Source organism: Plectropomus leopardus, chromosome 1, assembly GCF_008729295.1.
Source record: "Plectropomus leopardus isolate mb chromosome 1, YSFRI_Pleo_2.0, whole genome shotgun sequence".
Classification (NCBI taxonomy): domain Eukaryota; kingdom Metazoa; phylum Chordata; class Actinopteri; order Perciformes; family Serranidae; genus Plectropomus; species Plectropomus leopardus.
The window spans coordinates 16,391,707-16,408,202 of NC_056463.1; the positions used below are offsets into that span (position 1 = coordinate 16,391,707).

General features: G+C 41.4%; 1 protein-coding gene across 1 annotated transcript in view; it reads left to right on the forward strand.

The window, feature by feature from the left end:
• igdcc3 (immunoglobulin superfamily, DCC subclass, member 3) overlaps window positions 1-16,496 on the forward strand; it is a 68,244-nt gene that overhangs the window by 24,906 nt on the left and 26,842 nt on the right. The window contains exons 3-5 of the mRNA XM_042488616.1: window positions 15,021-15,165; window positions 15,274-15,404; window positions 15,622-15,759. Coding sequence (XP_042344550.1) covers window positions 15,021-15,165; window positions 15,274-15,404; window positions 15,622-15,759 — 414 coding nt within the window. The remainder of the gene's footprint in view (window positions 1-15,020; window positions 15,166-15,273; window positions 15,405-15,621; window positions 15,760-16,496) is intronic.

Below are 16,496 nucleotides of genomic sequence, written 5' to 3' on the forward strand. Positions count from 1 at the left end.
GGAATACTTTGCTGACAAAGTTGACAGTTGACAGTGCTGTCAACCACCTGAAAAAAAAAAGCAAACACGTCATTTTGTGTCATCTGGCAGATTTTGGCTTGTGGATGAGCAGGGAATTCCAGGAGCTGGGAGCTCTGGGATGCCTTAACACCATTTATCTGCACAAACTCCCTACAGCACAGTGACACTGATTGAAAGTCAGCAAAGTATCCCTCTAAGTAGAAGTTTAACCATACTGGTCTTAAAGATAATGGGGTGGCAGTCGTAAGTGATAATTTAACATGATTCGGCATTGTAGATTAAGAAGGCAGGTAGTTTGTTTACAAGCCACCACCAGCTGAGATGTTTCAAAATAAATAGTCTGATAATTTGTAAGAACCGAGACCAAGATCTGAGAATCAAGAAATGAAGCCACGTGAGTATTGGAACTGAAATTATTCAAGTGAATATGAGAACTTTATCAAGTTTTTCTACCTTGAGTGATGAGTGAAGCCTTAGGTTCGGCATGTCTGATGCCATCTTGGCTTTTGGAGACAGAAATGACCATACTTGGCCAAAAGACTGGTGCTTCAGAGGAGTGAGGGATGGATCTGACTGAGAGGCAGATGATACCAGCGGCAGACAGTCTGTCACTCAAAAAATCCCACCCTTAATTAGGTATAAATTTAAGCCTTAATTAAAATGTAAACAGGTGAGTTACATATAAATTCTCCACTGTGTAGTTGTCATGAATCAGAAAATTAGCTATAGAGACTAAAACCGTTTTCCGCACCAGACTCTAAACATGTTTATTTCTTCTATAAAGTTTGGCATTTTACTATGGGGGGTTGACAGGGATTGACTTGCTTTTTGTGCCAGGCTCAAGTAACCATTCAAAGAAATCCAGTTTTTGGCACATCTGTGTTGGCTTCTTTTTTCAGCTCCAGAGGTTTCTGCTTAGAGGAGACATGGATACTTGTCATTGTAAATAATGTGCCTTTGGGTCATAGTAACCATAGTTATTATATCCAGCCTCAGGTCTTATCATATCTGGTATCGCCTACATAATAGGTGGGAGGACATTTGTTAGTCTCAACACAAAATATACAAAAATGCATGCAAGCATTGTGGGGTAGTCAAGGATGGCTGGTGTTTGCTGGAAGTCATTTTGAAAAAAAAAGAATTGGTCTATATTGTTGAGCTCTAGACTGGAGATTTATAGGAAATGGACCACTGGAGAATTCAGACGTGCAGCTGTCAGTTTGTTGATGGATTTGTTCGTGTGAATTTTTGACAGGACTGCATTTTTGGAAACTGTGATGTGAGGATTTGGAAACCAATAGGGACACTGATAAATGCCCAGTGGGAACCACGCAGCTGAGGCACAGTGGATCTCCCTCTTACAACTGCCAGAGGCTTCGTGTGTGTGTGTGATTTACAAAGCCGTTTTCAGCCGTTTGGGGAGCCCAGTTTTCAGGGTGCTGTGAGATGCAGTGGAGCGCATGGGTCGGTCCCGCCCTGCGTCTTTCAGATGTCCCGTGGGAGTGCCAGATGTGGGGTCATCCATCTACCCCTGGTTCAGGCCAGCCCCCCTCAAAATCACTGTCAGATGCATAGTTAACACGGCATGCTACGCTCTCAGAGAGGACCACACTCACACATCAGGCTATATTCATCTCAGAAATTTCTCTAGACTTATCTTCTTTCCACCAGCAATATTAGATCGAGAAACAGCAGGACAAAGGAAAGACTTTTCAGTCGAGATCCATCCTGGCTTCTTTAGACTGGCCTCACTGCCCAACAGTTGTCCTCTAATGAGGGGGAAGTAATGAGTGCTGGACTGAGGAGAATTGTGATGCCAAATGTCCGTCCAGGTTGTTATTCAGAGCTGCTGCTGTCTGCGGGCCTCGCTTATTTCTGGCTTCACAAAACAAGAGGCGGAGACGAGCCAAAGAAGAATTTAATGGCATTTCCATTTGAATATAAATGTTATCTTACCCCAGATGTCTCTTAAACGTTTCAAAATATTTCAAAGTCTCCAACACCTAGAAACAACAAGACAGGACAGGGATAAAGCAGTTGTGGGGTTTTGCTTTTGTGCAGAGGGCGTACAGTGAATGAGCTGAATAACAGACAGCACATAATTCATGTGGATATGTGCTCATATATACTGGTCGAATGACGGCAGAGAGGCATCTCATTTGAATTCTAAAGCAGGCAGTTGCATGCTGAGGTATGGGCGATATTAATTAGATATGTGGCCTCCGGGCAAGTAGAGAATGGCTCTGTGAAGGCATAGCCTCTTCCCAGCAACAATCAGGTGTGAAAAAGAAGAGTGACAGATTATTATTTAAGGGCGCATTACTCTCTGCAATAAATGCACGGAGAATGATGTTTTTCATAAAAGCGTAATTTCAAAATTGACAAAAAAAATAGGAGGTTAATCACTTATTTTTTCCTGACTTGTCTCGGTGACGCTTTTGTGCTACGAGTTGTATGAGCAGGATTGTGTAAAGAGTGCATGTGTGAGTAAAGTAGGTGAATTTCTTCCACTACTACCAATGGATTTTGAACACAGACCCTTAAGGAAAGCTTAACGCTCCCTGAAATGCTCAGGAGAAAATGATTCCATTAACTTAAAAAGATTTACTCTCAGCTACTGAGCAAGTTAAAGAAAAGAGAAAAGGTAGGAAATCAGCAGTCTATAGAGAGCCCCAATCCTGACCCACTTACAGGTTAGCCGCTGGTAGCTTTCAGTTCTTGTTGTCTTTCCAGTAGAGGCTTTCTTTTAGTACTCTTTGAAAATACTACTCTGAAAATATGTTTTCTGTTAAATAGATATCGATTACTATACTGGACAGTGTATTAGTGCTATTTAGATCAAGATAAAAGAGTGATTTTTTGGCCGTATTCAAAAACTACAGCTCCCATGAGTCCCTTAGCCACTCGCGTACTAGCAAAAGTCATCAGGGATAAGACAAGGTAGTCAAGTTTTACAATCCAGAACAGCCCTCCAGTATCATTATGAAGCGTTTCAAACTCCCTTTGCTCTGTGGAGCCATCACACATGCAGTGTCCTTAATAACGTGGTAATTTGGCAGACGGACAAACGGAGGGGACAAGTTAAGAGGAGGAGATCAAATTTTTTCAAGCAGAGTTCCCGGCTGCAGTAACGGGAGAGTACGCTCGTTCACTGAGCAGTCTGTGTCCTCAGACACTCTCTTTCTCTCTTTTTCCGTTTTTTTTTTTTTTTTTTTTATACCATTGCAGAAGCAGAATTGTGTCCCCTGAGTACAGAGAGGAAACAGAAATGGAAAGCTGTTTGGCTGAGAGGTATTTCTTGAAGATAATAAGCTACATACAGGTGATAGCTGCACATCATATAAGGATATAAACATGAAGTCCTCATGTTGCACTGGATAGTAAGTAAGGTTTCTTTTCTGCATCAATCTTGAAGTGATCAGGATGTTTGTCAGTGTGGAGATGCCTGCATCTGCAAGGATGCAAAGCATACACATGGGATGAACCCCAGTGAGACACTAGATGGTGCTGAGACTGGACGTCCTGTGGCCACCTGCATGTTAAAGAGAAAGACCTCTGTGTTTTACAGTCAGGGTTCCTGCCAGTATATTGCAAACCATACACATATACACTGAGAATCAGGGAGTTTTTAAAAAATGTAATTTTAAGATTTTATTTTTTTAACTATTGTAGTGTAGAGAGTAAATAAAAACATCCGGCTAAGATGATCTCTGACCTCAACTGCCACAGCTGCAATGACGAATTCAACCCCCATCAAAACATTAAGCTTACAAGAATAATGTTAACAGTACCAGTTAGCTAACATTAGACTGTCTGGTATTGATGGTAATGTTACAGGTAGTCCTAGCTAATGATAGAGGCCGACGTTTGCATTTATTATCATTTATTTTGTTAGCTATGAGGAGTTAAAAGTCTCAGTCGAATCAAATCATGTTACCAGCGCTACCAGCTACTTTTGAGCTCACTGCTCTGCATGCACATCTCTTCATCATGTTTTGTCCTTGACAATATGCTGCATCTCTCCCTCAGACTGTATATAAAGATGGACGACGTGTCCCGACTCACCGCCCCCCCTCAAGTGAAACCAAAATGTCTCCTGAACGGCTGCTGCCATCTTGCACACAAATTGGCATACACTGCTGTCAGTCATTATGGAAAATCCTGTTTTAATAGATTTAAATAACAAATATATACCACACTAATCAGAAAAACACTTGAACAAACATCAGGGAGATGAGAACTACCTTTAAATCACAAAAAAACATCTTTCAGAAAAATTTATTAGGTCTGTACTTTGAGTTTTTAGTATGGCCAGTGTCCCATTCGCTAACATGGAGGGGGTGGACTTTATGACCTAAACTGCAGTCAGACACCAGGGGGCGAGGGAGATGTTTTGGCTTCACTTTGGGGAAGCTGTCATGTCATCCATCTTTATATACAGTATATGGGCTCTCCTGATGATGGGTGCATCTTGCCCAGTAGTCACATCAGCTAACAGGGCTGTTTTTGGCATTTTGTGGGGCTATGACAAAATCTTGTTTTCTAAGATTTCAATCACTCATGAACACACACCACGTCTACATCATATTCTGTAGGCATATAAGATCAAATGCAACTTTTTATACTTTTAAATATAAAAAAATAAAATAAATTACTTAGCTGTATGGTTAACGCCAAAAATCAAAACAAAGTCTACTGCTAGCCCATCAAAAAGACTCTTGGCTGCCGGCCTGCACTGGGCTGCCGGCCCACTTCAAAAGATACTTGCCACCCGACTTGACTTTTCTTAGGGAAACCCTGAGAATAAACTAAATTGTGTGATAGGAGGAGTGGGAAACACAGAGCAGAGTAGGTGAGGTCTCTGGACAGCAGGAAAGACTTTTGAGCCACGTCTCTGATTATCTTGAGCGAATGTTTGAAGCCATTTGAGTACGCAGTTTTACGCTCAGTTAGTCCTAAAATGATACAAGAGGCCCACTCTTTTTGTTCTCAAACGTCAAATCCCTTTTTTGTTGCTTGCGAGTCTCACCGTTCACAAACACAATATAAACACTTTTTAAATTAAAAAAAAGGACGCAGTATCAACACCAACAAAGAGAAACACTGGCAGTTAATTCTAATACAAATGCCACTTTCATGGCAGTGGTTTGTCTGTTATTTTAACCCGCCTCTCTCTGTTGTCCTCCCCCCAGCTCTCTCACTTTTTTCTAATCTTACCCAAGCCGCTGCAACTGGGAATCATTTAAATAATCCCTTAATTTTTAGCATCTGTTGTGCTTTAATGGGTCTCTCTTTAATTAGGGTCTGCATGCTGAAGTGAGTGTAGGAGGCTTAGTGAAGAGATTTGGGGCTACCAGGGCAGAGCGGCATTGCAAGGGCTGGGGGTGCCGGAATGGGAGGAGCAGGGGCCGGAGGGATGATGGGGTGTGGTGTGGGGTGGAGGGTGGAGGGGGCTCGAGGTGGCGCAGGAGTTAGGGGTGTGACGGAGGCACAGGCACAGAGCAGGGCACCAGGGGAGGCCCAGGCTTTGTCCCCAGAGTGGGGAGGTTAGGAGGGGCGGGGGAACAAAAACAACTAGACAGTGAGCAATGTGCCTTCCCATTATACTCTATTTGTGAAAAAAAGCTTTTATGTTCTTACTTTAATTACTTTGCTATTATTGGCAAAAGTGATAACTAACTGCATTTACACTGATGCAGTGTATGTTATATGTATGCAGTGTTTGTTGAGCATTTGCCACCTTGGCAGGCAGTAATATAATGTTTGCTATGACTGTAATGAATATAGATAAACCTATAATGTCATTAACCCACCAAAGTGTTCATAGTAGCAGCATTATAAGATATAATACTGCTTTGTTTAAATAATGCCGAGCAGATGATACAAGATATTAAACAAAAGTTAATTGCTTTACCTTATTTACTGTATGAAGGAGCTAAATATTTGAAAACAGTCATCACATAGCACAATCCAGAATTGAGCTGCATGGCTATGTTTATCATTGAGTAATCTTGTAGATTATTTTTTGATTTATTGATTTATTTTTCTTTTAAGTACTAAGAATACTAAAAAGTGCCCATAATATTTTTTTACTTAATGAAAATGCTGTTAAAATGTCCAACTAATAGAGATTTAGTTTAATATTATGGAGTGTGTTCACATGGACATGAGGCTTATCCTAGTAATGATCAAATTTGAGATATGGTGTTTTATGAGCACAAGGAAATCAGGTTATTTATATCCCTGTATAGATGAAAAATACTCATAACCTGGTTACTGATTACTCCATTCTATTTGTGCTAACGTCTGTGACATTTACAAAAACAGCCCGACATTAGGAGATACGTGCAATAGGAAATATTAATATTATTATACATTTACTACCACTTGAAAACTTAACTTTCAATGTCTTTTATAATTTAATGTCAACCATTGTCTGCCTCTCTTTCTCTCTCTCTCTCTCTCTCTCTCTCTCTCTCTCTCTCTCCCTGTCAACTACACACGCACGCACGCACGCACGCACAGACACACACTATGTACTGAGCTGACATTTTTCCTTAAAACAGCTATGTTACTCTTTTATCACCGTCCTCCACACTGCTGTCAGCCTGTCACTCAGTACCACTGTATAAAAGACAGGGGAGCAGTGGATGAAAATATGCAACCTCTTTCATATAACTAGAATATTTCACATATCATATATCAGATATATCCTACTCTATGTAAAGCGTCTTCCAGGACTCTAAAAAGCGCTATAGTCTGATGTATTATTATATATTAATATAATTACTCACTACCAAAAGGCAAAACTCTGTTTCTTCATTCCTCAAGAAGTGCAACGCAGTTGCTGCTGCCATTGTTTAGTTCTTTTTCGTCAGTCTGTTGAAGCCTTTCCTACACAGTCGACAGTGCTTAGTAACTGGGTTTAAGTGTAGACATGCAACAGTTTCCCATTTTAATGAGCATATTCAGGTTTCTTATTAACAGGTTAAGATCGTTCGGGTTTCTGAGAATGGAATATGGTGTTTATATGCACAAACGCATAAACGGGATACTTCAAGAACCCACTCATAAACAGGTAATTCATGTCCATTTAAATGCACTAATAGAAAACTAAGAAAATCAGTATTGGTGTGCTGAAATGATTGTTGCTGATAATTTTGTTGATCAACTTATAGATTAATCGACTACTGAATTTAGGTATTATTCTGCACAACATAATGGTAAACTATAGCCCCCAAAAATAACATAAGGTGCAAATTTTACAAATGTATTTGGCATAACAACTGCTGTGAATTTGAGCACCATAAGGACTTCCCATTTTTACAACTATAGTATTAATTACAGAACTGTTATGTTGGATTTTATTGTGATATAAATGTAAATACAAAGAATAAATAAATGGGTGCTATTTTCCAGGTCACTCAGCATGTCATTGCTTCTCATTAACTCTCTTGATTAAACAAAAGAAATATTAAGCATTATTGTGAGTGCTAACTATTGTAGCATTGCTGCTCCCTCCACCTTCTACAGGGAGCCTTAATAGCAGCCATCAATCTTACTATATTTAACTTAGTGCACACAAGCACCACAGTATCGATCAACACAACAGACTAAGGACAATCACACCACGGGAAAGCCAAATGCAAACAAGCCTGTACACGAGCAGAAAAAGCAATTAAATAGCAGTCAAAACAATTTAGTAATCTGAGAGGGGGAAGTAAGAAGATCTGTTATTTTCAGCTGTAAGTTTAAGAAATCAGATCTGATCAAGTGAAGGAGAGGCCAGGGAATCATGAGAAACTAGCTTGATATTTGTGGTGGACTGGATATACAGCACATATGTGATCTTTGGTTGACATCTGTGTTCTGATATGTCCAAAAAGCTCATGCCCTGGTGTCTGATTGCACTGTATGACTTTGACTTGTCCTGTGTTGTCAGATTCTTCTCACCATCGTCTCTCTACACTTGGTACAAGGTCACATCATTCAATATTGATATTTTTAAAATGATGCTGTTGAGCATGCAGGTAGTTTTTAGTCACAATGGTAAATGGAATGTACTTGTATGCGCTTTTCTAGTCTTATTGACCACTGAAAGTGCTTTCACACTACATTGTGACATTAACCCATTCAAACACACATTCACACAGTGGCGTCCAAGGCTACCGCTCAAGGTGCCACCTGCGTAATCATTCATGTGCACTCACACTCTGACGCAGCATCTGAAGCAATTTTGGGTTCAGTATCTTGCCCAAGGATACTTCGACGTGTTGCCCGGAGGAACCGTGGATCGGACCATTGACCTTTCGATTAGAGGACGACCCGCTTTACTTCTGAGCCACAGACACCCCAATGGTATTGAGGCCCTGAGGATGAAAATTTGGGTCTGTCAGTCAGGTGGTCCACCACTTTGGTCCACATGGAAATATTCAAACAAATAGTGGATGGATTAAAAATATACATTTGTCCATGTTTCCCAGAGGATGCATCCTCATGACTTTGATGACCACCTGATTTTCCTTCTATTGCCACCAGAAGGTGACTTTTCTATTTTGTAGTGAGCTGTCAACCTCTATTGGTTTACTAACCATAAATTTGGTACACACTAAGGTTGCGCCGAATTCTCAGATAAAGCAAGTATCTGGTACGGATGATGTCAAATGTATCAATATCTGTACTTAATTGGGTAGCGTGTCTCTCACTCTTGTGATCAAAAAGTGAACTGCAGCTCAATCCCGAGACTGTCCTGTAAATAGTTTTCTAGAAAATAATAAATGTAGCAACTTCTGATCAAAACATATCAATTCGATGCCACCTATATTTAATAAATAAATTAAGTACCCATTCCAAGTAAAAATACAGATAATTTAGTCAGTTGAATAGATACAGATAATTTAGTTGGTCATACAGATACAGATAATGGTGTACCTGCCTTAATACACATATCCATGGCCCCATCAGGATGTTGAAACAACTTGGATTACATTAATTTAGCACCTCCTTTCTTTGTTTTCATGAGTATATATGCTTGTAAAAACAGAAGTCTAAAGAATAATTTCTTGCATAGTTGGAGTCAAAAAGACAGTGCATGCCTACAACATGTAAGGACATAATTGGTTTGTGCCTGTTGAGTAAAGATTCTAGATACAACAGAAAAGCAAAAGGTACGAGAGGATATATGTTTTTCATCATAAAGTAAAAGCTAGAAAAAAATAATAAAACCTGTAAGGTCCTGCCATAGAAGACATATTACAGGTATATTTGCTGGAGAGGTTTTAATATAAATGATCAATAGGGCTGGTTCCTGAGATTCACTGTTGTCATGCACATCCTTTCATCTGCCAGCTGAGCACGAATGACAGATATGCAGCTCACATCAAGCATCATGCAGGCCTGGACACAGGAAGGTTTTGATGAGCCAGAGCAATAGAAGGAGGGGAATGAGGCAGAGTACAGCCCACATGGTGGTCCCCTATCTACTTCCTATCCAGATACTTCGGCACCCTTGATCAGACCACACCGATCTTCACACTCTGCCTTCATTTTGATCTCAATCACATCTATACATTTTTGTGACTGTATATTGCATAGTTACCACATTATTTCATCAACAAAAAAAAACTGTAAAACATGTCTATAAGCTCCTGCTGTAAAGACATTACAGGTATATTTACTGGAGAGCTTTTAATATAAATGATCCAAAGGGCAGGTTCCTGAGAGTTACTGTCTTCATGCACATCCTTACATCCGCCAGCTGAGCACAAATGACAGATATGCAGCTCAGCTCAAGCATTCGCTCACGCAGGAAGGTGTTGATGAGCTAAAACATTAAAAGGAGGGGAATGAGGGTGTGTGTCGGAGGGAGACAGCCCGCACATGTGCAGCCTCTTCCTTTCACAGGTGATAAGCATCACGCATCACGAACCAGCAGATTGATCACAGGAGTGCCCAAGCTTTGGCACGGGGGGGGGGGGGGCTCGTGGGGCAGGGAGCCAATAAAATATCACATCTGCATTAAAATGCCATCTCTAGGGTCCCAGCACAGGGCCTGCTATTTCAGGGATGCCTATTTAAAGGCTGTTGAAGTGTGGGCTCTCCACGCTGGAATAGCACCGTACACCGTCTCCATTATTTATGGGCCTCATCTCTATTTTACTGGTTTACCGAGGTGGGGGGGGGGTGGGCACGGCAGTCATCAGCGCTGCTTGAACAACATGCGCTTAATGATGTCACAGGTCTGAGAGGGCTCGTGGGGGTGGGGTAAGGGTTGCAACGAAGACTCGAGAAAACGGTTGAAACGTACGATTAGAATGGGGGGTGGCCTGGAGGCGAGGGAAGATGTGAGAGAGGGAGATGACATTATAACATGGGAGTTCACTGAAGCTTTACACCGTGGCTGCAGGTTTGAATGGTGCTGTAGGATGTATGTTCCTCCACTGGCATCATTACCTCTGTCATATCAATTTATCATCCCCAGCACAGGGATAAAAAAACATCCACATGTGACCACAGGTCTGTGGAAAAAAAAAAGGAAACATCTCATCAGATTGATTTGGTGAGTGCAGCAGGAGTCGTCACAGAAAACAGCACAGTTTGGGCTTTTAATCACCTTGTTAATTACTCTCTGTTGAGCATTTTTGTGTGTGTGAGTGTCTGTGTGTCTGTGTTTAACTGAGCAATAAAGAAATGGATCATTACTTTGGGGCCATTAGGCAAAAAAATAATGCAGCCAGGGGTCATTCAAATAATCACCATTTAATCTACATTTCTTCATTAGATGGATCGGAGTTGCTCGCATGGAAAACGCAGAAAAGCCACCATTCTAAGTATTTGTTGCATGTGACCAGCAGTGTGGAATTGAAGGATGGGGGAAATTCATGAACTGCGACTGCCCTTTTAGCTTGTCATTGGCCTTTGAACCCAATAATCAGTACATCACTTGGAGTCAAATTTCATGCTTTGTGTGTCTGTGAGTTTTCAGTGTAAGCATGTCAAATTTCCACTTTAAAAAACAAATTTTCACGTTAATTTTTTGCCTTCTTTGGACTCCGTTTTGAACTATTTGGTTGTAAATTGCAAAACGAACATTCAGGCAGCACTACTCACTTGTTGGCTATTATCAGATGACCAGAGTTTAGACAAGAACTGATTTATAGCTCGGCTACCAGTCTAAATCATCATGCTTCACCTTTCCTGTCTGTGACCTTCCCTCATAATGCTCCCTCACTCATTCTTCTTTTGTGGTTGTCACTGAGGAACTGTCAGACATATGTTCAAGGAGCAGCGTCCTCCCTGTGTGCTTGTGTATGGATTTCTTTTTAGCATGCACCCCAACCATTCTCTGCCTTATTGCAGTAATTAGACCTGCTCCATTTACGCCAACAGCGTCATGCTGGCAGTGGACAGTCTTTAATCATGGGTGAGTGTCTGTCAACACTTAGCAAAAGAAAGAGTGAAAAACAATAGAGGAACATGTCTTTCGGGTGTTGGTATGAGTGATCTGGCGTCATGTATGTCGGTCTGTTCCTGCAGCATCGCGGGGAGATCTATGTAGTTGTTTGTTTCTGTTGCAGCAGATCTTTGCATTTGTTTGCATGTATGTGCTACAGTTGAGCGTTATCACTGTAGATTGACTCTGCAACCTCTCACACAATAAAAGGCACATGCACAAAGCAGATTACGAACGGCTGTTTTCCTTTTACATCCAGCACAGATGGTTAACAAGTTTCTCCGCTTCTGCATGTGTTTATCTGTGTATGTAACGCCATTGTGATTTCTCTGATTGTGTCTATGAGTGTGTCGATAGTCGCAGGGGTGTGGGCCTCTTAGAGAAGCCATGTTTTATGCATGAGGGCCAAGGGTGGGGCCCGTTAGGGGGGTTGAGTCGGCGGACACACACAACAGCCAGATCAGCGGACACCATGGCTACTTGGCAGAGATGCACAAGAAAGCTCCCTATAGGCACTGCTCCTCCTTTTTAACTCCCTTTGTTCCCCAGCATTCAAGTGCAATTTTGTTTCTCTCTCCACGTCCCCCAGTGTTCCCAGCACGCACGGACAGTACAAACAGCAGTGCATCTTAATTTGAGACTGTATTCCAAGCAAGCAAGCATCTTTGATCACATCAGTCACTTGGAGCTCCTTGTTTTCTGTGCATTGTGTTGTGAAGGATTTCACCACTCCTAACCTTTCTGCAGTGACAGTGCCAGCAGGGCCTTAATTCAATGCTTCACTCTGCCAGTCTCTGCCCCAGGCTCTGCATTACAGCAGGCAGAGACGGAGAGTATCGCTGATTGCTTTTGTCAGCGCAGAGTCTCGAAAAGAAGCCATGAAAATATTCTTCAGGGCCAATATTGTGTCATGTGAGATATACAATAATTTGATACCTCTGACAAGTTTCCAATGATTTTTAGTGTTTTACAGCTTTAGTAAATGGATGTGAAAGAGAGGTATGTTCTAGGGCTTGCAGTTCACTGTGGTAAGAGGAAGTTATTATCTAAAGAACATGTAAAGAGCTGTGGTGGTTTGGTGATAAAATATTGCCTATGTTCTCTGCGTCTTTTAAGCCGTCTATGCTTCACAGAGATGTTGGCCGAAAATGTTTTATGGCCAGAAGGTTGTGGGTCCCAGGTGGAAAAATTGCAGTAGGGCCCCTGAGATAGGCACTTAGGCTGAATTACCCTGCTAAGATATACAGCTGTTTAAGCCTGGCCTCATAGCAGAGAGGCAAAAGAAAAAATATGAGCCCCAGAAATCTGTCAGGCTGAGTAACAGTCAGATTTTCTGGGGCGTTACATGAGTCAAAACAAAGGAAACAGTGAACGCGCTATCTCCTCTCACAGAGAACTCGCAGCATAGGAAGAGTGAGCTGTCACTAGTGGAAGAATACTAAATTAGCATGTTTAAATTTTCATCAGAGCTCCATACATCCACTCAGAGATCTAAGGTCAAGTCGTGTTGGAGAATGCCACACTTCTCATTAAGCTCTGAAATGGAATAAACACAGCGTTAGACCGCTGATGCAGCCACACTGGTCTAAAGTACTGCCACTCTATATGAAGTATATCTCTCTCAATCCATTAACAGAAATCTTTGCAGTTTGTTTTTTTTTTATATTCAGACCTTTTAATCTGTACTTCGTCTCCATATCAACCCATTACAATGGTGGAAAATAAAAAGGAGTGACATGTCAGCTGAAAAGATTAAATGCAGAAAAAGAAGAAGTCAAACTGAACGCACTATCTGCAGTGCAAAACAAAGACAAAGGGGGGGGACAAAAGAAATTAGTGGCAGGACAAACATGTCTTGGGCATAGTGCTGCCTTCTTCCTGCTGGTCCTGTAAGTAATGAATTAACGCAGGCTGCAGGTTGGGAAGAGCAGGAGGTTAGGAAATAATAAGGGGTCCGTCCCTCTTGTTATGCTAACAGTGTTCAGATAAGTCCTCCTGCGTCCAAGTTAATTATGGTTGACATTTAAATGAGTACACTTGTGCTAAAGAAGGTGGGAGAACTGTGGAAGAAGAGAGGGCCTCTCTCTAATTGAGTTTGTCGCTGGCTCCACCTTCGATGCCGCCTTTGTTCTGTCGGCAGTACACATGTGAAGTGCAGCTGAATGAGGCTCTCTGTAGGGATATTGATATTGGTTTTGCTATATGGCGATGGTTGTGTGTCGTCTTTGTTTGCGTTCGCATGCATTTTATAAAACAAGCCTGGCACATGTACTAAATGTCAACATATGGCAGGAAATCCATGTGCTCTGCACTTTACATGTAGAGATCACCTTCAGCAACTGGTGACTCAGATACTGTTGTACATGTGTCATGTCTTCTCTCAAGCAGAACTGGCAGACATGCTGCTATCATGTGAATGTGTTACTTCAAGGTTTTTGTAGAGAGGTTTAGAGGTTTTTTTGGAAGTTTTCTAATAAATTTAGGACTTGGGACAATATTTGGATCAAAATAGCATTTATCACATGATCATATTGAAAGAATAAGTTATAGGGTTTTATTTTAAAGAAATATACTCTTTATCTCTTCCATTTGGCCCCTGCCACCAAATAACTTTCTTAAATTAAACACAAAAGATCTGGGGCACAGAAGGCTCTCTTGGTAGAGTGTGCACCCCATGTAGGTTAAGTACAACCAGTAGCCCTTTACTGCACATTGTCTGTCAACCACTCCTCTCTAATAAAGGCAATAAAACCACTCAAAAATAATCTCTAAAAAAGGTCTTTCAAATCTGAAGTTCCAGGGTAGATTACACCAGGGATGAGTAAATGCAGTGCAGTGCAGTTTCTTTGAGGATTTCTACAACAGTACAGTCATAGGTTGTGACTATCATAGAGCAAAGACAAACTAACCACCTACCCTTCAGTGTGTGTATCCAAGGATTACTCTAGTGGTCATGACTGACAGTATAATTTCAGTCCACATATATTCTGCACTTATGAAAATGTAGACACACTAGCTGTTTATCATTCTGAAGTACAAGGTATCTTGAGTTAAGTCACAAAAGTCTTTTTCTCAAGTTATTGTTTTTTCCATGCACAATAACAGTACTGATAATGAAGTGAGTATAGTTTTGGTGTGGATGGCTGTTATATCATTTATCTGTTCAGTACTGCGATGAGTAAAGAGAAAAGTGAGCACTTTATATCGAGCTCTGTTGTAAGATGATGCTTGTGTCCTAATAGCAGCAACTCTATATGGGTCTTTTTCAGCCAGTCAGTTTTCACACTCTGTAAATCTTGTTATCTTGTGTTTTTTTTCCAATGAAGTGTTAATGAATGCATTTTTTTTTTTACTTTACCCTTGCAGACATAATCACTGAATGGTAAATGAAAACATAAACATGTCAGGAGAATTCTCTGTTGTTGATTTGATAGATTTGTTGTTAATTTTTATGAAATGAAAGATGTATGAATCTTAGAGAAATAGTTATTTTCCTGTTGGCAGCTTGAATCTCTGACCTAATACCCCCCTCTCTCTCCCTCTACAGCCATGGCAGACTTCCATGTCCAACCAGAGTCTGTGCGTGCTGAAGAGTCCGGCGTGGCGAGATTCCAGTGCCAGATCCACGGCCTGCCAGAGCCTGTCATCAGCTGGGAAAAAGACAGCCGTCCGGTGGATACCAAGGACGAGAGGTTGGACCAAACCACATTGCAGCCTGACACTTATTAGAGACGGCAGCACTTACTCGGTCATTTAAAATGTCTCATTGTATTTGTCTCCTTCTGTCTTGTGTCTCGTAGGTACACTCTCCTGCCAACAGGTGTCCTGCAGATCACAGGAGTGCGTGAAGAGGACAGTGGGAAGTTCTGCTGCGTGGCTCACAACAGTGCAGGAGTGAAACACAGCACAGAGGCACTCCTCACAGTTTCAGGTTGGTGGATTTAATCTTTTTCACATCTACATACCACGAGCAGACTATTGTCCCAGCATATTCCCAAGATTTTCCAAAGCTATTGTTCCTCTTCAGTTGATCTCAGAGATAGCTGCATATCGAGCTAATGCACTCTAGAGAAATCCAATTAAAGGATGCCATCCATCATGCTTGTTCCCATCTTATTCTTCCCTCTCCCCTGTTATTTTTCTTCCAGGCTCTCAGTCATCTGTTTACAAAGAGCCTATGATAGTGGTCGGCCCAGAAAACCTTACCCTTACTGTTCACCAAACCGCCATCTTGGAGTGTGTTGCTACCGGATACCCTCGGCCCATCGTGTCTTGGAGCAGACTAGGTGAGAAAAAAAAATCCTAATCAGATCAAAGAAGGTGCATATGTGTTTCTTGAATTTTTCATTCTGTGCTTGTGTGTTTGAGGAATTATGTGTCACCGAGCCAAAGTACAATCACAGTGTGCGTTCGTGCATGAGAAATCTGAGTGTTTCATGTGGGTCGTATGTACTTTGTGTCCTTGTGTGATTGTATGTTCTTCGCTGTGCAGCTTTGATCTGTCAGCATTGTGTTATGTACATGTGTGCACAGAATACATTAGATACAGTGGAGCATCTATTGTGTATACATGAGGCAAAGGGATTCAACATTAGGCCTTGGGGCTAAACATTATGTTTGACTCTGTGTTGATAAATGCATGCTTCATCTCCTCGTGAAGTTGAACCTCCTTCGAAGCACCGCAGAGCCCCTGAGTAATTGCTGTGAGGTGCTGAAACAGATACGATTAGTTTCTCCCTCCTGCCATGTGCGTTTTTTTCGTGACTATCACTCAAAGTCTGTCGTGACCAATTTTTCAATCTGGTATCTGTTTTCTTTACCTATTATCCAATCTGATTTGCTGTTCCAAATGTAAATTGCAGCCCCTCCCAATCAGTTGGGCATAATCAGATTGAGGGTATTGCCTTACACAATGTTGCAAGAATGAAATGCTAACACGATGGGATTTGTATGTATTAGATTACGGCAGGGAGGCTGGGATAAGCTGCATAATGAATCTGATAGTTTCACATCAGTCACTCCT